Raw genomic sequence first — 21,566 nt, 5'->3', positions numbered from 1 at the left:
GTAGAATTAAGTGAAAAGAAAATGCGATTACATCGACAGCGAAATATTTTCTCATTTCTCAAATCAAATAAGCCACTGAGTAGAGACCAAATCATAATGTACATTATCAAAATTCTTTTTAATAGTCAGTCATATACGTATATTTATTTGGTCCCACATAAAAAAAATATATATAAAACTCGTATATATCTTGTACACAAACTTAAAGTAACTTACTCAACAAGGACAGTAGATCCCTAACCGACGAGAAAGTCGTTCCTTCCCGAGTATCGACGTGGTGTCTGAGCACACTCAGCAGTTTTTGATACAAAAACGATTGCCTATCAAAAACAAAAATATGAAACGAGTTTACTCGGCATCCTTCCTTCCGTGTTGTAATTATATAAGAGAACATAATTATACACGCGATAGATATACGGTTTTGAAACATCATTGGCGGACAGACAAAAAATGAATTTTTGTTGATAATAAGGCTTAAAATGTCTTCCTTTTATCCAACGATGTTTTTAAACTGCACTGTACATTCTATAGATATTACCTGCTAGCTGGCTTGCATATCGATAAATGATCCTGTGGAATCTCAAAGAATTCTCCCACGTCAGGATCTGGAAACAAGCCAGATTATTGTTTTATATATTAGTAGTATATATATGTATGCATGTATGTATGTATGTATGTATGTGTTATTGATAAGAATCTAGATAAGTTAAATTTAACTACAAATGCATACCATCAAGGTAAGCTGATGTATAATCATATGAAAACAAAATGTTAACAATAGATATCTAATCTATTCTAAAGCATTACCTGCTGAATTGAGGCTGACGAATTGAAAGGGAAACTTCAGCGCGGTTACGAGTGTAGGTTTGGTCTCAGCAAAACTTACAATTTCTATATGATATTTATTCAACATTTCTAAGAATTCTTCATGCAATTTTAGCAATTGCGGCGATTCTGAAAGAAATTAAAACAATAAGTTACGTTGCGCATTAATTAGAACCAGAGACAAATCGACAATTACCGTTGCGTAGTTCTTGAACTTCAATCGTTGGCCATAGCAGCATTTGCGTCGCTTGTTTCAAAGCCGCCACGTGCGAACCTCGATGAGGAGTACCGTAAAATAAGATAGCTTTAGTATTCTTGCAGATACCGTGCTTATCTCCCGTTTTCCATTCTACAGACATAATTATGACATATAACAACATTAATAGTAGCAATAATAATTTTTTTGGTACATTTATCAAAGTATATAAAAATTAGTGTAAATTTTCAACTTACGTACCTTCTACAAGCATCTTCTTAATTAATAATCCACCCATTGAATGGGCAACCCATATAAGTGGCCGCTGGCCCACGTTTGCCATCGTTAATTTGGTAACAAATTCTTCGCTTCTTTCTTTAATAGTGCTCCTAATAAAAATAAACGTGATGCATCAAACATAATTATCGTTATATTTAATACCTAATTGGTCAAGCATGGAAAGTGCAAACATTCCCATGCGGTAATAAATTAAATACAGTACTTACTTCATGCTTTCTATTGGACAAAAAGGAGTCCACATAGACAAACTTGTACCATAATTAACACCTATGATTCGCAAGGATGGTATGTCTACAGGTAACCAATCTTTGGGCCAACAAAGTGTTTTAGAAGTACAGTCATCATTCGTCATGCAAGCATCATTTCTAAAAATATCAAGCAAAAATCATAAATAATTAAAGATAGTTGTGGTTTACAAATTTTATTTGATTTGATGGCAAGCAAATTTTTTATCATTTTGATAAATAAAAATTTACCCTCTGCAAAAATAAGGTCCGCACGCACAAGCATTCGTGTTTTGCGGACAATCGTCTAATACCACCTCAAAATCTTGACCTATCTTTCTCCATTCGCGCAAATGCAAATCGCGAGCCAAATCTTTAAAGAATTCCTGAGGATGATCGTCATCGACCATAGTAGATAAGTAATCTGCAGTCTCAACCACTGCATTATCTGCAATTAAATGCGTACTTTGATAACAAGATAAAAATATAAATTTCTATTGTAAAGTGTTGTATACAGCTCAAAACCTAAAGTACAAAAGCTAATTATTCTTATACAGCCTATTAAGTTACAGACAAAAATAACAACGCAAAAGAGTAAATAAGAAATTAGGTAGTTATACATAAATGTTAACAAACCTACAACTCCAAGTGTAGAGGTATCAATATCACGTTGTCTCCAGGTAACAAAAACTCCACCTAGCAATCCATGAAGAAATACAACGTCCATTTTTGTCGCCGCGTGAACTCTGTGCAGAGGATGAAGAAGATAGATACTTTGCGGAAATTTCGCTTTTTCATTTCCGTCTATATCCAGATTCACCAATGCACTGATTGCCTGTGCCGACAAACGAATATCGTCGCTGTTGGACCAACGTGATAATATACCGATCCATCCTTAATGAAAATCGTTATATTTGTAATCATCATAAATAATCATATCATAAATAATCAAATCTGTCTTACCAGATTCATAAATAGTTTCTAAATATTCGGAATGAAGAGATATATTAGACAATATCCTTGCAAGTAATATGCACATTTCTACATCATCATCACACATTTTCTGTATCGCAGTTAATATCGGCAAAGCTCCAGCGTCGATTAAATCTAAAATCCAAAAATTAAATACAAGAGATATAGGAAGCATAAAATTGCATAAAACATTTTCATATCTTACGTTTGCTGTATTGTTCCACAGAGGAATGATGGCAGATCGCACGAAGACAACTTTTAAGCAGTTCATCATCTCGAACTGTCGTTGTTTCCACAGAAAGACCCACACTTGTCAAATCATGATCAAACCATTCTACGAGATACTGTGCATCAAATTGAATAGATGGTTACAGCATGGATGCTACTAAGCTATAATTACAACACTGGCATTGCATGTTATTTTATTGCACTAATGCAATAAATTATAATTTATAAATAATTTAATTTGAAAATATTTCAACTTAATTTGAAAGATAATGCTTTAATTAATTATATGCTTACATATACTATATTCATATGCTATATCTTTGTAGTTTACATAATACTTTTTTTTCATATATATTCAAGTACTTACTCGATGTGAGTCTTTGAACATTTTACTGAGAAACTGACTAAGGCAGAGATGTGTGTTGCCACACAAGGCATGCAGACTTAATAGCAACGTATGCACCTTTTCTAGCACATCCTGCAAAAAATAAAGCTTTACATCATGGATAATATTGGAACAAAAATAGCATTTTATCTTACAAACGCATATACTTTTTAAATGTTAAAATTGAAAAAAGTGTTACATACGTTTAAGTGATATTGTACATGATAATATGGTGGTTGTAAAAAAAACTTTGAATTAACATTGGGCATTCTTGCAAGAGCTACTGCTGTTTTAGCATCCATCATCTGTGCCAAGTGACAATACTGCCAATCTGAAAGATTTGCATTCTATAGAAAGATAATTGTATGAAACACATGTAAAGTTTCAACATATTATTTTGTACATCAAAAAAATTGTGTATCAGAATCAGATCAACCTCAGAACATTGTGGTTAGCATAGAAATCCTACCTTTCAAGTGCGACAGAGAACCAAGCACAGTTACAGCTTTATACCGTTCATTTTTGTTTCCATGTTGTGCCATGTACAGTAACTTATATGCGAGCTTGTGATTCTTCATCTTCCACCATCTCGCCAGAGTATCACTGAGGCTGCCCAGTTTCTCCGATACAGATCCATGTAGATCCTCATCCTTCCTGAACATGAAGATATCTGAAACCAGAGGGCCGATCGACGTTTAACGCCTATCGTAATTGTCAGAGACGTATATACACATCATATGACAACATTAAATAATACCTTTAAATCGAGGATCATCGATGTAGATGTATTGTGCGCGGGCTTGCTCTAAATTTAGAACGCTCGTGTTGACAGCCGACCTAATAATCTGTGATATCTGCCGCAGTTGGTACAGAAACCAACAGCCCCTACATAATAATTCCAATTCAAACACAACCTTGATCTCGAGTGGAAGTGTCACCTTGGAAGTCACTTACCCGAGTACCACGACACAGGTGCCACTCGTCTTCAGGTAGTACACGTAGCTCCTTGACACTCGTGCACGCATCGTTCGTAGGTTGCGTTGCAATGGAGACACTCGATGCTGCTCGACACACTCAACGAAACAAAATCAAATATCACAGCTCACAGCGGGTCCCCTCACATTTCGAACTTTGAAACGCATTCCATCGAACCACTGGCACGCGCGAAAAACGCTATTCAACGCGATTGGAACTGCTCGACGGCGTTCGGAAAACGCGCACGGACGAGCCTTCAGGAAAACAGATCCGGAGACATGCGCCAATCACGACTCGAGGCGCGCAATCGTTGTTTTTTTTGAACGCGGCTGTCAACTTTCGGAGATACTTATTTCAAGATATTTTGATATCTTGTTCAAATACTACGTTTGTTATCTGTTCTGCCTTGCTTTTTCTTTTTCCCTAAAATTGCAAATGTTGAAAATGCGAGAAAGCTAAAATAAATTTCACATTTTCGTCTTTTTTATAAAATGTTGTTCTTCGCAATTACACCTTCTAGACTTTTCATTCAATCATTTAATTTTTTGTTCATATTTATTATTAAATGTATTATTCATTTTTTGAGAAAATATAACAATGCAAGTATTATTAAACGACGTATTATAAAAAAAGAATTTGTAACAAAAATCGCTAAAGTATGAAGTTTTAAACTCATATTTTTCCCTCTTATTTACTTTCAGAGATATAAACTTAATAAATTTTTCTTTACTTTCCTAAATTACATAAATTATCTTAAATTTTTAAAAATTTAAATATCTTTAATAGCAAAACTAACTTTTCCCTTATATATTTCCCACATTTCATACATAATAATTAAAATCTTAAAAACTGCAAATTTTAGTACGCAATTAATATTAAATTAATGAATAAAAAGGGTGATTCTGCCTAATGAGATAAAATTGACCTTGTGCGCCCATGTTGTCTAATTTCTTCGCTTTTCCTTATAAACACAATATTATTTAATATTAAGTAATATTCTAGATACATTCTTCAAATATTAAATATAATATTTTAATTAATCATATATATATTAATCATATATATATAATATCAAATAATATATTTCTGAAATATTAATGTAAATGTTTTTTTTTAAAGAAATAAAGTTTCTGCAAAAAATGAAGTATATAAAATGTTATGTATCACACAAAAAACAATTTAAACAAGTTATTTATTACTAATAATTTTTTAATATATTTCAAGAAATGTTTATTCCTTCAAATCTTAAAACTATATAAATATTTTTATAATTTTTTACAAATATTAAAGTAATATATCAAGAATATTATGTAAAGTGACTATATAACATTTAACAGAATTTTCAAGATATTAAAAAAATATTAAATAACATTCTCAGAATATTCATAATAATATTCATAATATTATTTTGATTTTTAATAATATTTATGTAATATTCTAGGAATATTGTGTGTTTATAGGGTTCCTGGTACACCCTGTAGAACGCCGACCTAATTAATCGTCGCTGTCACTGTCGTGACAGAAGAGGCCGAAGGCGGAGCAGGTGGTCTGGAATTGAAGCATTCGGAAGGTCTCGCGGTGAAAAAGGTCTTTACATCGTTCACGTTGACCTCATTGAATGAGAGACGCGCGCGTGCACTATGACCCGCCAGCAGTGATCGCAGCCGGCGTCGCGCCACGACATGGCGACCGTCAAGGTGACGGAGCAGAAGGTTATACTGTGCGGCGAGTACGGTGTCGGCAAGACGTCGATATTCCGGCGCTTCGCCAACAACACGTTCGTTGCCAGCAGCGACCGCAAATCGACCCTGGGCCTCGACAACATAGACAAGGAGTACGTCGTCGAGGACAGACGAATACGAGTGAGTGTCAACGTTATGTGTATGTGTGTGCGCATCCATGCGTGCATGTGGGTCAGTTGCTCCTTTTCACGAAACAGGAGCGAGCCTTTAAAAAATGTATCATTTAAAAAATTCTGCCTTGTCTGCTTCTCTTCGTTTTCTTTGTAAAAATCAGCAAGTTGGGATTACATAGGATTGTGCAGAATTTAGTTTAGTATTACTGGCCTTCTTCAGAATCAAACTGCATGCAGTGAATTTTCAGACTGAAATCAGAATGTAAATATTAGAGCAGAGTAAATTTGATTTTTAAATGTCACACAACAAGCAGAACTTACGTATAACATTAAATGTGCAACTAACAAGATTCTGTAAGAGTTGCTTCATTTAATTAATATTGCAATGTATATCAATGTACATTATTGATGTACACATAGTTTAGAAGTCTAAAAACGTTTTCTAGAATACTCACAAAAAGTTGTAGTAGTATTAGTGTCGTTGTGTGAAACTTGGGATCTGTATTCCTGACTTGTGCATCTTTTATTTTCTCCAGCTACAACTATGGGACACTGGTGGTATGGAAAGAGTGGCGTCTGTCACCTCGAGTTACTACAAGTTTGCCGAGGCTGCTATTCTGGTGTTTGCCCTGGATAACTCGACATCGTTTCATTTGTTGTCTCAACATTTGCTCGACATAGTCACGTATGCGGAGAACGCAAAGATATTCCTTTGTGGAAACAAGAGTGACTTGGAGAGCGTTGCGCCACAAGTCACAGATGCTGAGATGGAACAATTCTGGTATTCATATAATTTTTGATAATTTCTCAGTGCACACTATTTTTATATATGAATATCAAATTAAGAGAAAAAAATTGAATCTTCCAGTGAACAATGTCACAATCTGATCTCGGGAATATATAAAACGTCATGCAAAACTGGCGAAGGCGTAAACGAGATGTTTGAGGATATCGCGCAACATTTGGTCGAAGCTAATCGATCGCGAATGGAGCTTCACGAAATGGACAAGGATCGATTTAAGATTTCGTATGTCGACGAGGCGACCGACCCGTCGTGCCTGTGTTAATCTATGATTCTACGAATCTACGATAATTAATATTCGCGGACACAACGTTGCAGTCTTTAATATCTAAGGCTTAACATGGATTGTAAGGGAGACGTAAGGGAAAACCTTTTTATATCGAGCACTTATTACGCGTGACTTTCCTATGAGGGAAGGTTGCGTCTAGCGGAGAGAGGAGAATCCATGAATGTGATAAAACTAACATATACAAGTTGCATTCCACGATCAGATCAGGTCTAGGATCACGCGACAACAAAAATTTTCTCGATTGCAAATTTATTATACGTTGCTAAATTATACCTTAATCGACTAGGCTTGCTCTATTAATATATGCTCTATTAATTTACGATCAGTATATTGTATTATACACTTGATCAATATATATACTATATATACTTAAGTTTGTAAAGGCTACACGCTATAATGAGGCACTAGTGCTGAGTCCATTTAATAGTCTTCAGGTCAATACCATCTTTCACCATTTCCCACAGTGGGCTGCAAAAGAGCAAGGATGTTAGAATTTTGCTACACATTTTCGCATATTGTCATCATGGTTAATAGATATACGATATAGAGATAGAGAAATAGAAATAATCGCGAAACAAACGTCCAACGATAAAGTCGTTCCCTCCGTGAAACGAGATTATATCCGTTTCAAATCGTCAAAGCCAAAGTGTAAACACGTACGTAAGTCTGAAGTAGACACACCGTGTCTCATAATAACTCTCAAACTCTCTAATTTGTATGATAATTTAATGAATGTGTTACCTCATCTCCCGAAGTCGCTTCACTTGCTGTATCGTATTGTCCGCTGTGTAATCGACTTCTTCGAACGTTGTAAATCGTCCGATGCCGAACCTAGCAAACCGCAAGTTGGAGTATGAAACTGTTATTACTAAAACGGTCTCTAAACGTTTGTGTAATAAATGTTATTACACAATATTATTGATTATTTGGGAACAATATTGAGTTTGTTTTGAATTGTCGAGAGGAATTGATCGTTTAGTGACCGTTTTACGATCAGCAAAGTTCCTTTATCTCGATATATATACCTGATACTGCAATGAGCCAAATCCTCTGAGACTCCGATCGCTCTTAGCACATAGCTGGGTTCCAAGCTCGCGCTGGTGCAAGCTGAACCACTGCTTAGCGCCACATTCTTCAAAGCCATCAATAGCGATTCACCTTCCACGCAGGAGAACGACAAGTTCACGCAGCCGGGGTACCAGGCCACGGGATCACCGTTTCGCACGACTTGCGGCAAGTTTGACATTATCTTCTCGATCAAATGATTCGACAGCGAGTTGATGTATCTGTGATCGTACTGAAAAATACAGTATCAATTTTAATACCTTAAATGCGTCAATCATGTACAGCGAAATTTTGCGTTTTACTTACGTCCATTTCTGTCTGTGCTAACTCGCAAGCAGCGCCCAATCCTACAGCCAAGGGTGCCGGCACAGTACCGCTTCTCATTCCTCTCTCTTGTCCACCGCCACTTTGCAATGGCTCCACGCGTACCCGCGGTTTTCTTCTAACATATAAGGCTCCGATACCTTAATGCATAATTAGCAAATTAAATAAAAATTATAGACACTGAGCTTTTTTTACAAACAGAATAATTTTTTATAATTTATTGCAAATGAAAACTGTATTAAACAAAATTATAAATTTTAAAAATATTTATTTTTTGTGTTTAATAAAGTAAATTATACTTTATGTAACAGCAAAATTACCTTTTGGACCATATATCTTATGGCCACTGATAGACATAAGATCGATATTCATAGCGTTAACATCGATTGGCATTTTGCCTATAGCTTGTGCTGCATCCGTGTGAAAGAAAATCTTTTTCTTCCTGTATAATTAAAAAATGAAATTAAGAGATAACTATGATTATATTTATCAATCTATAATGTTCATTAATCAAGTTTAATAACAATTGTAGCTATTGACTGAAAATATATAAAACATATAAAACTACTGACTGAAAATATATAAATGCTAAATCAGATTTGGTGGTATAAAACCAGACTTAATTAATGTTTATGATATTTGCGTTATAATTACAAATGCTACTAAATCTGATTAGTGACATATAAACGTAGTTTATAAGATTTAATTTAAAATAAAAATTCTGGTACTCACCTACAAATCTTGCCAATTTCTTCAATAGGTTGCCTAACACCAATCTCGTTATTAACCATCATTATGGAAACCAGTGCTGTGGATGGCTTGATGACTGCTTCTAGTTCATTAATATCAATAAGACCATTTGAATTAACAGAAATGTATGTTACTTCAAATCCTTCTGCTTCCAAAGCTCTACATGAATCCAGTACACACTTGTGCTCCTAGATAAAAGTGGTTATTTGCAAGTACATGTTTTATTAAAGAAAAAGAAAATAAAACTTATATTACAAAAATTTCTCACTGTCTGGGTCGTCACAACATGATTTTTCTTGGATTTGTAGAACCTTGCTACACCCTTCACAGCAATATTGTTGCTCTCTGTCGCTCCAGATGTAAATATCACTTCCTTCTTGTCCGCTCCAATCAGATCTGCAACTTGCTGTTAGAAGCAAGCAAGATAATCTTTTAAATCATGTGTCATAGAATATAAAACCATACAAAACTTAAAAGATCAACCTGGCGAGCATGTTCAACCGCCGCTTCCGATTCCCAACCGTACATGTGAGTTCTGGAATGTGGGTTGCCATGGTACACCGTCATATATGGCATCATCTTATCCACCACCCGAGGGTCCTAGCAATTTAATATCTTGTACGTTATTTACGCTCGTACATGGATTATACATAATATGACATCACACCTCAGACTTACCATTGGAGTAGTGGCTTGGGCATCTAAGTAAAGGGCTCTACCCTCCATCGGGCCCTTTTTATACTCGTCCGTGATGGGAGCTACATTAAACAAGCAATTGTAATTAAAAATCATGAGAATTAAACCTCTTATCAATTGACAATGTTAAAACTCACATTCATATTCGACGGCCTCTGACAATCGTTGGCCACATGTGTGTAGACGGCGATCGCACGCGTTTTTCACGCGACGCACCGCGACGATTAAACCCCTCGTCGAACGAAACATCCTAATCGTCGCTTGCAACTGTTCTCAAGAAGGTAAACGTATTCTAAAATTTCCAAGAGCTTGGATGTTCTAACCTCACAAAAACAATACGGTTTTGTCCTAGGATGATATAGGAAAGGAAGATTTTAGTGGATAGGCGGTTGTATCCCACACTTCAGGAAAATTGGTGCGCGATTTTCCTCTCTTAGAGGTCTTTTAAAGATTTCCACTTTCAAAACAAAAAAAATCATACAGATAATCGAAAAACTCATGATATCAAGCAGACATCAAGCCACACAGTGGTGCCAGAGATGCCCCGCACTTGCGCATGCGCGTTGGTTTACAACTGAAATAGCAGTATTGTAGCTATAGATAACGCTGTGGGGGATATGAGGTTTGCGCGCTTGAGTCATTAGTTAGAATATCTTTTTGTTATAATTTAGCCACACAATTAATTATTTTAATTTAATTAGATTATATTACTAAGAGTTATGTCTTTATACATTATGTCCATAATTCTATTTTTCTTTGGGGTGACTAAAAACGCCAGTTTCACGAACGGTTTAGATACTTTACTGGCGTTACTAACTCTGCACATGCGCGAGTGCGGGGCACCTCTGGCATCACTGAAGCCACATCAAGCTTCCACGTGACACGTGACTTGCATCTTGCATCCATGCGCAGAATCACTCAACTTCAAATTTTTTTTTATTTTTAATTAGGATTTAATAAATTTTGACACAATTTTAAAATTTCACAAATATGATGATGCAATTCTCATTTACAATTGGAGAAAATTTAAGTTTTCCAATAGCTTCGTCTTGTATTACCCATGTTTAACAAGAATCTCATAACTGGTTCAATTTTAATATATATATATATATATATATATATATATATATATATATATATATATATATAAAATAAAATCAGAAAAATATAAAACGCAATTATCAACTTCCGTTGCTTGTAAATTTCTTTTATACTTTTATTTATTTGTTGTACATAAATGCATTATAACGCATTGTTAATGCAACTTCTAGAAAACCTTACATGTACTTAAACATAAAATTGATACATGTCACAATTCCGTATCAAAATTATCTTGTGTTTTCTAAAAATTATTCTAAATTTTAAATATCAGGATTATCCTGATGATGTAAAAGATATATAATATTGTAATGTATATATATATATATATATATATATATATATATATATATATATATATATAGAATTATATAAAATATAAGGAAATAGCAATAAGGAGCTGGATCAGGGGTTTCTTATACATTTAAAACTATTGCGAGCAAGCTTCTGCGGCTGCCTCGCAGAGGCATCCTTTTGAGAACGGTCGGTACTGTCACGAAGGACGAAATGTTATCACGCAGGGCCACTGACATACATTCCAATTGGAAAGTGATCTCATTTACTGTTAACATCTCTTTAGATGAGCAAGGGCCACCTATAGTTTTGAGAGGATAGCATGTGCCATTGTAGGGTACTACGCCATCCTCGAAGCAAGGGTTCTTCATGCAACGAGGAACCGCCTCGTCCTTGACAAGTACGACATAATGTCTAGATAGACAAGGACCCTGCCTGTAAGCTTCGTAGCAAGAGTTGTTTAACGGGAAGTATAGGTATCGCGGCTTACAATCGCACACCCAGGAATCCTTTGAACCACTGCCTGGGTAGAGAAGCATATTTTGCGGGCAACGGTCCGGTATTGATACGGGTACGCGTTCCGTTATTATCTATGAGAACGAGTAAACATAAAAAAAAAAGTACATATAACTCTTAATAATTCTGTATCAATATTATATTACCGTAGAGTTACCACCGCTGACATGAAATGTTTCCTCGACAGCCGGAAATATCAGATCCTGACCTCGTATCATGTAATTATATATGAACAATACAATTCCGACGTGTAAATACTTCATTCTTACTATCGGATGACACTATAATGTTGAGAGAAGAGTACTAGTATAGGTGTATATATACATATATATATATGCATATACTTGAAGACCGGAATATAGGGGATTTCAGATAGTTTTGCATAAATGAATATTAATGTATTCTTAATGACAACAGGGAAAATATTTCGATTGGTTTTCTGAATCTTCTTCAATTCAATGAGAAATTAAAATAGAAAAACATTATTTAGATATATACATATATAAAAAGAAATCAAGAAAAGAATTTATATAATGATTACAAATTATTTTTAGTCATTACAATTATATTCTAACAATTGCATTTTCTGACACTAATTGAAATATTTCTCATATATTAAGATAATATATTATTAGAAAAATACTAATAATTGGAAAATATTTTAATATTGGAATTTCAGGAATTTAGATTTTTCAGTAAGCACACATTTTGAAAAATTAATTCTTTTACATTAAAAAAATGCAATATAATATATGTTAGTTGTTTCTAATAAAATGATTAAGAATAATTATAATCTTCTTTGCATATAATGATTTATTTTAATATTTTATGCACTTATAAATCACCATTTTATGAATATTCGTAATACTTTCAGACATATAAAATTAAGTAAACGAAATATCCATTTATATAAAAAAAATCACTATAAAAATTCATTTATCCACAACTTACATACGTTTTCGTACATATATCAATGCAAAAAATAAATTTAAGCACTAAATAAAACAAAATAGAGATTTTGTTAGTAAGTCTTGTTGCCAATAATTTAGCAATATAATTGCTGCACATTCTTATGTTAATAAAATACTGATTTAATAAAATCTAAAATAATTTAAGATGTAAATGATTTAAAATAGTATCACGCGCAATATTAACATAAATATCGATAATACTTTTTTTAAAGCTAATAACAATACAAATGAGATTTGGATGCACGTAATTTCTAATACTCTGTTCAAATGAAATTAATAATTTCAAGTATTGGCAAATTTAGACAAGTTTTAGAATGATTTTTTACCAGTATACGATATTTTGTGTATAAATATATTTTATAGATTTACCGGTCTTTAGAAAGATTCAAAGAATCTCCCATATCGATCGATTGAGATGATTGTTGCTTTTTATGCAATGTCGTCATATCCAACATGCTTCCAAAGTCAGATTTAACACTTGATATTGTTAGATCTTCTGTTCCCTGATATTCGCTTAATCTGCCGATTTTCGTCGGATCGGTCTGCGTCGGATCCAATTTCTTTCGATCGTTCGTATAATCGTCCACTGAAAAGTTTCGGCAAGCTTCCGAACTGATACCCTTGAAGGGTGATGTAATAGAGTCAACGGTGACGAAATCACCTGGTTTACGTTCGTTACTGTCCATGTCCTTTGCCGGCGAGATCTTGCCCAGGGGACCGAACAAATTCGCAATGTTGCGCATATACGTGGACGGCGAGGGAGATGAGGTTCTCGTAAAGTCTGCAATGGAAAAACCAGATAGCTTCGCCAGATCGGTAGTGGGGAAGTTCGCCAGTTTCGTCAGATCTGAGAATTTTGTGATTTGTTGAGTGATATCCGCTAGAGGAAAATCAGAATTCGTCGACGTTCGGGATTTGCCGTCGCCGACCAAATTCGGCAATTTGGAGAAATCTGCGGGTGCAAAATCGTAATCGCACTTTGCATTCTTCACTGATACAGTGAGTTCGCCCGATTGAAAGCTCGGGATTATCTCCGACGGCGATATGTGTTTAGAACCCACAACAGAACTGCCGTCTTTTATTTGAGTGATAGATGCGGCGTCATTGACACCTATGCCACTATCCTTCTTGATGCTGTCCCGCGAGGTCGACGGTTGTAATACAAACGGCTTAGATGTGGGCGTGATTATGGCACCACCATCGGGTTTGAAGTTGACCGGTGCGAGAAAAACGGCCGCATTACCAGCAGTGAGGCCTACGCCAGGTGGAACTGGCGGTCCTAGTGATTCCGAGGAGGTTACCAAGGGAAATTTCATAGTCAGGAACTCGGGTGTATTGCCGTCCTCGGAGCCTGGGCAGATCATCTCTCTGATCACATCCCAATATGAGCTGTTTGATCTGTTTCGACCAGGCAATTTCGATGCCAAAGAACACTATTGATATTTGTATTATTAGTAACGTTTGAATTATATAATTAAAAATTTACTTATATTTGTCAATGACGATATACTCACTCTTAAACGCTCAAGATACGTTGTATTACCGTTAAAATTGGCAGTAAAGTCGATGCCACCTTCGCTTTTATAATATTCTATACATCTTCTCTACAAAGGTATATAATACAAACATCAGTAAAGAATGTGATAGTATAATAAATAAGATCTTTTATAAGATCTAATTATCTCATTTTCAAACTTTTATATATACATCTTATTCAGTTAATTTATGTACAACGTAAATGCTAGAACAAGAGTTCTATTTAAAAAATGCTTACAATCTCCTCCAATGTATCCTGGGAGAGAAAGTGCTCTTGCGATAATGTGTAACTGAGAAGCATCGGACGAGGATATTCGTGGGGTCTATTTTCAGGTGGTGGCAAAGACCAGAAGACATTAAAATTTGATTCATAACAATTACCATCCATGTTGTAAGGTGCTGCAAAATAAAAGGTAACAATCAATTCTATATGTTGTGTGATGAAGAAAATCTTTAAAACACTCACAGCATATCAATCCCACGCATGGTATATATCCGTTATCACTAGGTCCCTTCATCTTGATCTGATAGTCCAACTGAGAGTCCACATCTCTCAAGGAAGGCGACGCATGAGAGCGTGGATGAGAATGATACCAGCCTACCAGCGTAACTCGCTTCCATTCCATAGCTCTCGCGATTTCAGCTTCCACAGCTGCTGCAGCTGACTTCTCCTTACCAGAGTATCGGCACGGAAACGCACATGTTATAGAAAGATCTATAATAAAATATATCAATTTTTATAAATCAATACTCTAACCATATATAGGATAAAATAATTATATCATGTAATTGAATGAAGTATGAAATGTACTATGTGAGTTGATATCCCAGTGGCCACCTAAATAGCCGCAGATTTCCTTGTCTGTTAGGTGACAGTGTAAGTCCACTAATAGAGCTGCAGTAGTCGTGATAGTTACTAGGAAAGGCTGTATCTTTCCCAGAGTGCTAAACGACGTAAGTTCCACCATCGTGCTCATATCCCTGTAAAATAAAGAAAACAGTGTCATAATTTTCATATAAATATAGTAAATAAAGAACATGATCCTTCTCTATGGAAAGCTTACATAGCATGGCTGCGTATCCCAAGATTAGCGTGTTTCACTGGAACCCGAACTATCTGTACCGGAGGATTGACTTGGATCTTCTCGCCACTCTCCTCTGTAACGTCGGTCAGTGCCATTTCCATGATTTCAATGTATCTTTAAAAGCTACACGACGATGATGCGGCGTCGAGGAGCCTGCATATGTCCTCTTTCTTCTTTTTTCTTTTCTCTTATACAACCTACGAACGTTGAAGCAACGGCACTTGTCTCATTAAAAAATTTTCATTGTCACGCACATGGCGTTTTTCTGAAACCCTCGATAACTTGTTCTGCTTGCGCAAATTACAAACAAACCAAAGCAAACCAAAACAAACTTCTGACAGGTCATAATGGCATCTGATGGCATCTACAGTGTATAACCTAACCCAACCTTGACAGAGCATTGACGAGAGGTTTGTTCTTTGCGACATGTCATAAAAATAATATACCATAGGCTTGTTTTCTATTCCTGCACCAGACTGCACTGGAACGTTCCTTCTTGCTTTCACTAACTTTTAAATATACATCTATTTCATTTTAAGTGTACACTAATTTAGGGAGTTCAGGAACAGAAAACAAAAGGCATATTACATCTGGAAAAAGAGAAAAAATAAAGTGCAAGGAGTTTAGTTGCAAAGAAGAAACACAGGAAAAACAAAGATTATTCAATTCTTTCCGAATTCTTTCAAATTTGCTAACCAACTTTGCTTACGGAAAGATTAATTGAAAGAAAGCTATTCTAACAATTTCTTTATTTTAAATTACAAATACATGTAAAAAAATACATAAAATTCTGTAACTGATTTAATTAAAAGTTAGGCGAATATTTCTAGAATATTTTCCTAGAATATTTTCTATTTTTATATTCAAAACGACGGAAAAACTCCGAAAGGGAGAGCTTTAAAAATTTCTCTACTATGCATTTTAGCTTTACTTTGTTATTGGCTGTCAGAATCTTGTCCAGTGATAAACGCAACATAAGAAGCGATCTTAAGCCGTTGTAGCAACGAAAGCGAGCTGGCCCCGCGCGCGGAATCGGCGGCTGCGTCCGATTGTCTGATACGACTCCATTGCCTCTGATTGCCTCCGGTACTCCATTGCCCTACGATCGTTTGTGAAGATTTGATCGATTTGATTTCGGAATTGAGGGCTTTCGAGGAGCTACGATTCAATCAGAAGGGACGAAAATGGCGATGGCGACGAGCCAAGTGAAGGGCAGTGGCTGGCCACGGAGGGCGAGCAACAGTTCGTTCGAGGGGAAGGTGGTGCAAAATCAATCGGTCACCATCAACAGGACCGTGAATTTGTAAGTGACGCGACGTGACGCGCGAATATCCACAATAGAATTAAATTATTGTGTTTCTCTGACCGCCTCTCTTCTATAGAAAGACCACGACCACGACCGGTCTCGGCAGACGCGCTAGCAATCGAAATATCACGTCTTCCTAAAAGAGAAATACGATAGAAACAATCTCTTTCTCTCCTACCGCGATGTCTCTTTCCCCCCAAGGCCCTGGAATTTTAAGCAACTCGTATCCGTCGTTCTTCACACACATACACACACGCCAGGCGCTGCAATTCTTTATGTACGCCGTTCTTGGTCGAGAGCCACTGCGATTTACACGCAACAGTTGTACAAATTTACGACGGTACCATTTGTTTAAAATTTTCGAATCTGGCGTCGCACGATATACGAGCTATTATTACGCGAGATCTTGCCGGCATTTAATTTTGCGCGCAGCGTCGAGCATCGTTTCCTCTTCACAGTGTCGTAAACTAAGTCGTAATAATCGTTTCCCTTCATTTGCTTTTTGCATTCGTAATGCGAAGAGTCGGTTGTCGATATTCTTGATATGCGTGCGAAGAGATTCCCCGCTGTGCCCCTTTTCTTTTCGTTTTAATTGTTAAAGTGCAATTTGTATCTTAAGATTTTATGCATCGCAGGGATCAAACAATCCTGACGAGGTTGTATTATTTTCTAAGTTTATATGATCGCCAGGGGAGGCCTGTATATGTTTTATTCATGATTTCACTCTTCCATTTCATGTAAAATATGCTATATCTATGTATTATATGTAAATGTACTACATTATACGAGGTAGTTCACAATTATATATTTATACACCTAGTTGTATTACATTTTAAGATAGTACCTAATATAATACAAATATTGCGATTATTTTGGCCAGTTTGTTATAAGAAGGCAAAACGGATCTTCTTAAAACAAATGTAATTGTACCTGAGATCTATGTAACGTTATAGGATCATATAGATGATTATTTGTGCTCTTCATGATTATGTACGTGCACCTATAACGTTGCATTTGCAGCAGTTGTTGATAAATCAAAATGTTACAGAGTATATTTATATGTCAATGTATCTCGCACCACATGCAGACTTTTTGCATGTATTTATCAAATATTAATAGCTAATCTTTTTGCTGTATTTTCTATATTATCTTCTTTAAACAAGCTTTAATATTATTACAATATGTATCATGATATAACTGATATATCAAATTGTATTTGAGATATCAGTTATATCATGAAATTTATATAGACAGAATTAAATAATTATAAGTCTGACAATACAAATCAGAAATCATTATTAAAAGTGTAAGAAAAAAAATAGAGTGCAAAATTAGATAATTAAATTTGTAAGTCAAGTCTCGAGTTAATAAAGATAACATTATTAAAAATAAAAATAAAAATTCTCTCTAATTATAGACATTGATTTGCAAACATTTGGAATGTTTGGATGTTTCAAATATTTGTGAATCAATGTCTACTATTAAAGAAAATTTTTGTTTTTATTTTTAATAACAACGTTATCTTTATTAGCTCGAGACTTGACCTACAAATTTAATTATTTTATATTTCACACATATTTTGAGCATATATTTCTTTGACATTTTTGAAAAATTAGAAAAATTTTCTGTGGAAAATCTAATTTAAAGTTATAGATTTTTATTACAAAAAATAATTTTATAAAATAATCACAATTGATAAACTTATAAGCATGAAATAAGCAGAAATCTAAGAATATAATAAAATATTCTTATTATTTTAATGAATACACACTTTAATGAGTACACATATTATATATTGAATACAGTGTGCATTGATTGTAATGCCACAAATAACAAAATTATGTTTGGCTGTTATTTATATTTAATTTGACTATATCAAATGTTCAATGTGAATGTAGAGCTTTATCGATGTGTTGAAATGTTTTATATATGCGTATGTAAATCTGAACATAAAGCGATATTTTTATGGCAAATAAACTATTATTAATTATAACATTATATATGAAATGTAATATTAGGCATATACATATTACATTGCAATATATCAATATTTCGTTTTAAGTTTATAATTATACTTAAACTGTCTAAGTTTGACAATACAAATCAAAAATCATTATTAAACATGTAAGAAAAAGAATAGAATATTATTAGAAACTTTGTTTTGTTGAAAATCTAAATTAAAAAATTATAGACTCTTACAAAATTTTATATACCTGATGCAGTGTATACTTATTAACAAAGATATTTAGTGATAATAAAGGCTCTTTTTGATAATAGAATAATTTTTCATAATTTCAATATCTATAAATCTATTTGTATTGCTTCTATTGCTTAAATTAGAAAAATATGAATACTGTTAATATTGAAATATAAAAATAGCGAAAAAATTTATTTAAATTGTTACATTGTGTATATTTATGTAGTTATGAATGAATATTGTAATATCGCATCAAGCTGTATTTGAAGAAACTGGATTTAATTACTGATGGATTAAGTTAAACATATACAGAAGCCTAACAAAAGAATACAACTCATTTATCATAGATATCCTTTGACAAACTATACATTTGGAACAAAAGAGCCACTCTTCGAGAAAGATCCGTCAGTACCGGCAAGGTTTCAGCGCATGAGAGATGAATTCGACAAGATCGGCATGCGGAGAAGCGTAGAAGGTGTCTTGCTGGTACACGAACACGGACTGCCACATGTTCTTCTTCTGCAACTTGGCACAACATTCTTCAAATTGTAAGTTTCGAGAATTTTGAAAAGTTATGCGATTTAATGACAAGGTACTGTATTCTATGTACTTTCTTTTTATTCCAGACCTGGCGGAGAACTCAATACAGGAGAAGATGAGGTAGAGGGCCTAAAACGGCTCCTTACAGAGGTAACAGTTAGCACGACGCCTTACGCTGCCTTACAGGCTGGCTAGGAGTGGCACTTTTATATCGTTAGATTGTAATATTGTCTTTATGAACATCAACATTATTGTATAAACCCTGCAAACGTTTGTAGAACTTATGTAACCGGGCCTGTAGCTCCACATAGGGGCTTGCTCATTTATTCTTATAATATTTTGTAATACTTTTGGCGTGCTGCATGCCCGGACACTTCGATGTTGAAAGATACCGCACGTTATTGTATTGGTTGGCTAAGAACATTGTTCTTATTTCGATAATGTATGTGTCACAGAGAGAGAAATGCAGAAAAGACGAGATAAAATACAAGAATGTAAAATAAAGTGACAAGAAGACTGTATATAAATGTCGCGAATTTTTTGAATTTATAAACTTGGAGAACCGATTACATCGATGGTAGGGTTTAGAATTTTATTGTGAGGGGAAAAAATCTGATCGGCACAATATATGTAGACCTACGCATTCATTCGCAATTGTCAGATTACATGACAATTAATAAACTTGAGATTTATAATCTCTATCATATTCTTTATTAAAACTATTAATACATATGTGATACGGTTTCACTTATCACTTAATTAAGTATTCATATGAACACTATGCAGGTGGTAGGAAATGTACGTATATTCCTAAATAAATATCCATATCAGCTTTCGGTTTCCAAAGAGATTTATTGCTATGTGTCAATCATCAATAAAATTGAATATTGTTAGAATTGATGCCATTAGGTGATCACCGTAAATGTCTCAATCTCGAAATATAATAAATGTTGTGCAACCATGTTCTTAGTGGACTGACAGAAGAAGAATGTATTTTATTCTCATAGTTTATTTGAAGCTCAATACAATACAATGTTAGACAGCAAAGTGGAATTGCTTTCTAGACTTTCGGACGGCAGGATGGGGTGAAACAGGAATGGGTTATAGAAGACACAATTGGAAACTGGTGGCGTCCGAACTTTGAACCACCTCAGTATCCATACGTGCCACCACACATCACAAAACCAAAGGAGCACAAGAGACTATTTCTCGTGCAACTACAAGAAAAAGGTATAATAACAATTTGGAAAAATTTTTACGTATATTTAATTAATTTCGTGGGTGTGTATTTATCTGTTACTTTTTATATTTAGCTCTCTTCGCTGTACCGAAGAATTACAAGTTAGTCGCAGCACCATTATTTGAATTGTATGATAACTCGCAAGGTTACGGTCCCATAATCTCGTCTTTGCCACAATCTCTTTGCAGGTACGTATTTAAAAAAAAATTCGCATTATATCTCGCGTGGGACAAAGAAACGAAACGTGACGTATTACAAAATTGCATATTTGTGTTTCAGGTTTAATTTTATCTATATGTGAAACTAAAATTAGGAAGACAAGACTCAAAATATTCTGTTTATATATAATTTAATAAATTAGAGATTTCATAAGTAAACACGGATGAGAGATGAAAAGGTGGATGATACTTGAAAGACATTTCTGATCAATGTATATGATGTATTGCGAATTAAATCATTTTTTAAGTAGTATTTATGTAACTTGCTTATCTTATTCCGTCAACTTTTGTATCTAGATGTAAGTTTCTATGTTTTATTTTTGTATCTGCAATGATGTAGAGATAATTTAACTAATTTCGAAATGTACATAAAACAATCTACATAAACATTATTAGCTTTATTTCTCAGTATATGTAATTGAATTGTATTGATCATTTCGATTTATGTTGTAACATGAATTGAATTCAATCTTTTCAATTCTTTTTTGTAACAAGATAAAAAAAAAATTCTTAATAAATTCTAAATTTCCAATTTATTTGATAATTAAATTATTTAGCAGTAAAAAATTCATATAAATAATCTTCACTAAATATGTTTATATTATTGTATATATTGTAATTAAAGTTCTGTTTTTTTCTTATATACTTCTCATACTCTCATTCTTTTATCTCTTCGTGC

At 34.3% G+C, this 21,566-nt stretch overlaps 6 protein-coding genes across 11 annotated transcripts in view; 2 read left to right on the top strand and 4 right to left on the bottom strand.

The window, feature by feature from the left end:
* LOC105201403 (protein SERAC1) overlaps nt 1-4,349 on the bottom strand; it is a 40,902-nt gene extending 36,553 nt beyond the window's left edge. For 4 of the 5 annotated variants that reach the window (XM_026137842.2, XM_026137841.2, XM_039455160.1 and 1 more), the window contains exons 1-15: nt 4,085-4,346; nt 3,888-4,015; nt 3,600-3,800; nt 3,334-3,461; nt 3,113-3,223; nt 2,723-2,861; nt 2,509-2,652; nt 2,182-2,439; nt 1,798-1,993; nt 1,528-1,686; nt 1,283-1,410; nt 1,022-1,174; nt 808-954; nt 539-605; nt 217-320 (exon numbers count right to left, since the gene is read on the bottom strand). In XM_026137842.2, the coding sequence (XP_025993627.2) occupies nt 217-320; nt 539-605; nt 808-954; nt 1,022-1,174; nt 1,283-1,410; nt 1,528-1,686; nt 1,798-1,993; nt 2,182-2,439; nt 2,509-2,652; nt 2,723-2,861; nt 3,113-3,223; nt 3,334-3,461; nt 3,600-3,800; nt 3,888-4,015; nt 4,085-4,155 (2,134 nt within the window). In that variant the 5' untranslated portion in view covers nt 4,156-4,346. Of the gene's footprint in view, nt 1-216; nt 321-538; nt 606-807; nt 955-1,021; nt 1,175-1,282; nt 1,411-1,527; nt 1,687-1,797; nt 1,994-2,181; nt 2,440-2,508; nt 2,653-2,722; nt 2,862-3,112; nt 3,224-3,333; nt 3,462-3,599; nt 3,801-3,887; nt 4,016-4,084 lie in introns of all 5 variants that reach the window. The other variant, XM_026137843.2, reaches the window with a different exon arrangement.
* Nucleotides 4,350-5,594: 1,245 nt separating this feature from the next.
* On the top strand, nt 5,595-8,382 carry LOC105201402 (ras-related protein Rab-6.2). The gene is made up of 3 exons (XM_011169401.3): nt 5,595-5,967; nt 6,497-6,741; nt 6,829-8,382. Exons 1-3 carry the CDS (start codon nt 5,788-5,790, stop codon nt 7,025-7,027), a joined length of 624 nt encoding a protein of 207 aa, XP_011167703.1. The 5' UTR covers nt 5,595-5,787; the 3' UTR covers nt 7,028-8,382.
* On the bottom strand, nt 7,289-10,440 carry LOC105201401 (cysteine desulfurase, mitochondrial). The gene is made up of 10 exons (XM_011169400.3): nt 10,024-10,440; nt 9,869-9,948; nt 9,674-9,790; nt 9,459-9,596; nt 9,173-9,378; nt 8,761-8,882; nt 8,423-8,580; nt 8,077-8,348; nt 7,793-7,882; nt 7,289-7,519 (listed from the first exon to the last, which is right to left on the bottom strand). Exons 1-10 carry the CDS (start codon nt 10,133-10,135, stop codon nt 7,456-7,458), a joined length of 1,359 nt encoding a protein of 452 aa, XP_011167702.1. The 5' UTR covers nt 10,136-10,440; the 3' UTR covers nt 7,289-7,455.
* A 637-nt stretch (nt 10,441-11,077) lies between these two features.
* Nucleotides 11,078-13,270, bottom strand: LOC105201400. 2 transcript variants are annotated; one of them, XM_039455288.1, is made up of 3 exons: nt 13,135-13,270; nt 11,941-12,075; nt 11,078-11,868 (listed from the first exon to the last, which is right to left on the bottom strand). In XM_039455288.1, the coding sequence occupies exons 2-3, from the start codon at nt 12,055-12,057 to the stop codon at nt 11,401-11,403; spliced, it is 585 nt and encodes a 194-aa protein (XP_039311222.1). In that variant the 5' UTR covers nt 12,058-12,075; nt 13,135-13,270; the 3' UTR covers nt 11,078-11,400. The 2 variants fall into 2 exon arrangements, with proteins under 2 accessions (XP_039311222.1, XP_011167700.1); XM_011169398.3 differs by lacking the exon at nt 13,135-13,270 and having other exon boundaries at nt 11,941-12,342.
* Nucleotides 12,588-15,796, bottom strand: LOC105201399. Its single transcript, XM_011169397.3, has 6 exons — nt 15,366-15,796; nt 15,113-15,282; nt 14,768-15,016; nt 14,540-14,700; nt 14,280-14,369; nt 12,588-14,198 (listed from the first exon to the last, which is right to left on the bottom strand). Exons 1-6 carry the CDS (start codon nt 15,485-15,487, stop codon nt 13,131-13,133), a joined length of 1,860 nt encoding a protein of 619 aa, XP_011167699.1. The 5' UTR covers nt 15,488-15,796; the 3' UTR covers nt 12,588-13,130.
* Nucleotides 15,797-16,404: 608 nt separating this feature from the next.
* On the top strand, nt 16,405-21,144 carry LOC105201398 (cleavage and polyadenylation specificity factor subunit 5). Its single transcript, XM_011169396.3, has 6 exons — nt 16,405-16,689; nt 19,237-19,437; nt 19,516-19,579; nt 20,494-20,659; nt 20,743-20,857; nt 20,949-21,144. The coding sequence occupies exons 1-6, from the start codon at nt 16,571-16,573 to the stop codon at nt 20,968-20,970; spliced, it is 687 nt and encodes a 228-aa protein (XP_011167698.1). The 5' UTR covers nt 16,405-16,570; the 3' UTR covers nt 20,971-21,144.
* Nucleotides 21,145-21,566: the final 422 nt, after the last annotated feature.

This window comes from Solenopsis invicta, chromosome 11, assembly GCF_016802725.1.
Source record: "Solenopsis invicta isolate M01_SB chromosome 11, UNIL_Sinv_3.0, whole genome shotgun sequence".
In the NCBI taxonomy this organism is placed as follows: Eukaryota; Metazoa; Arthropoda; class Insecta; order Hymenoptera; family Formicidae; genus Solenopsis; species Solenopsis invicta.
This window is presented reverse-complemented; position numbering and strand designations above follow the sequence as displayed.

What these genes read in the sequence shown, in the direction of transcription:
- LOC105201398 (XM_011169396.3), top strand. Translation starts at nt 16,571, where the DNA reads ATGGCGATGGCGACGAGCCAAGTGAAGGGCAGTGGCTGGCCACGGAGG. An exon ending in TAAAACGGCTCCTTACAGAG is followed by an intron (nt 19,580 to 20,493) that starts GTAACAGTTAGC and finishes ATTGCTTTCTAG; the next exon opens with ACTTTCGGACGGCAGGATGG. An exon ending in CGTGCAACTACAAGAAAAAG is followed by an intron (nt 20,660 to 20,742) that starts GTATAATAACAA and finishes TTTTATATTTAG; the next exon opens with CTCTCTTCGCTGTACCGAAG.
- LOC105201400 (XM_039455288.1), bottom strand. Translation starts at nt 12,057, where the DNA reads ATGAAGTATTTACACGTCGGAATTGTATTGTTCATATATAATTACATG. An exon ending in TCAGCGGTGGTAACTCTACG is followed by an intron (nt 11,869 to 11,940) that starts GTAATATAATAT and finishes TCGTTCTCATAG; the next exon opens with ATAATAACGGAACGCGTACC.
- LOC105201401 (XM_011169400.3), bottom strand. Translation starts at nt 10,135, where the DNA reads ATGTTTCGTTCGACGAGGGGTTTAATCGTCGCGGTGCGTCGCGTGAAA. An exon ending in TAAGATATATGGTCCAAAAG is followed by an intron (nt 8,581 to 8,760) that starts GTAATTTTGCTG and finishes TTATGCATTAAG; the next exon opens with GTATCGGAGCCTTATATGTT. An exon ending in TAGCACAGACAGAAATGGAC is followed by an intron (nt 8,349 to 8,422) that starts GTAAGTAAAACG and finishes TGTATTTTTCAG; the next exon opens with TACGATCACAGATACATCAA.
- LOC105201402 (XM_011169401.3), top strand. Translation starts at nt 5,788, where the DNA reads ATGGCGACCGTCAAGGTGACGGAGCAGAAGGTTATACTGTGCGGCGAG. An exon ending in TCGAGGACAGACGAATACGA is followed by an intron (nt 5,968 to 6,496) that starts GTGAGTGTCAAC and finishes TATTTTCTCCAG; the next exon opens with CTACAACTATGGGACACTGG. An exon ending in GCTGAGATGGAACAATTCTG is followed by an intron (nt 6,742 to 6,828) that starts GTATTCATATAA and finishes TGAATCTTCCAG; the next exon opens with TGAACAATGTCACAATCTGA.
- LOC105201399 (XM_011169397.3), bottom strand. Translation starts at nt 15,487, where the DNA reads ATGGAAATGGCACTGACCGACGTTACAGAGGAGAGTGGCGAGAAGATC. An exon ending in CTGGGATATCAACTCACATA is followed by an intron (nt 15,017 to 15,112) that starts GTACATTTCATA and finishes ATTTTATTATAG; the next exon opens with ATCTTTCTATAACATGTGCG. An exon ending in AGGATACATTGGAGGAGATT is followed by an intron (nt 14,370 to 14,539) that starts GTAAGCATTTTT and finishes ATACCTTTGTAG; the next exon opens with AGAAGATGTATAGAATATTA.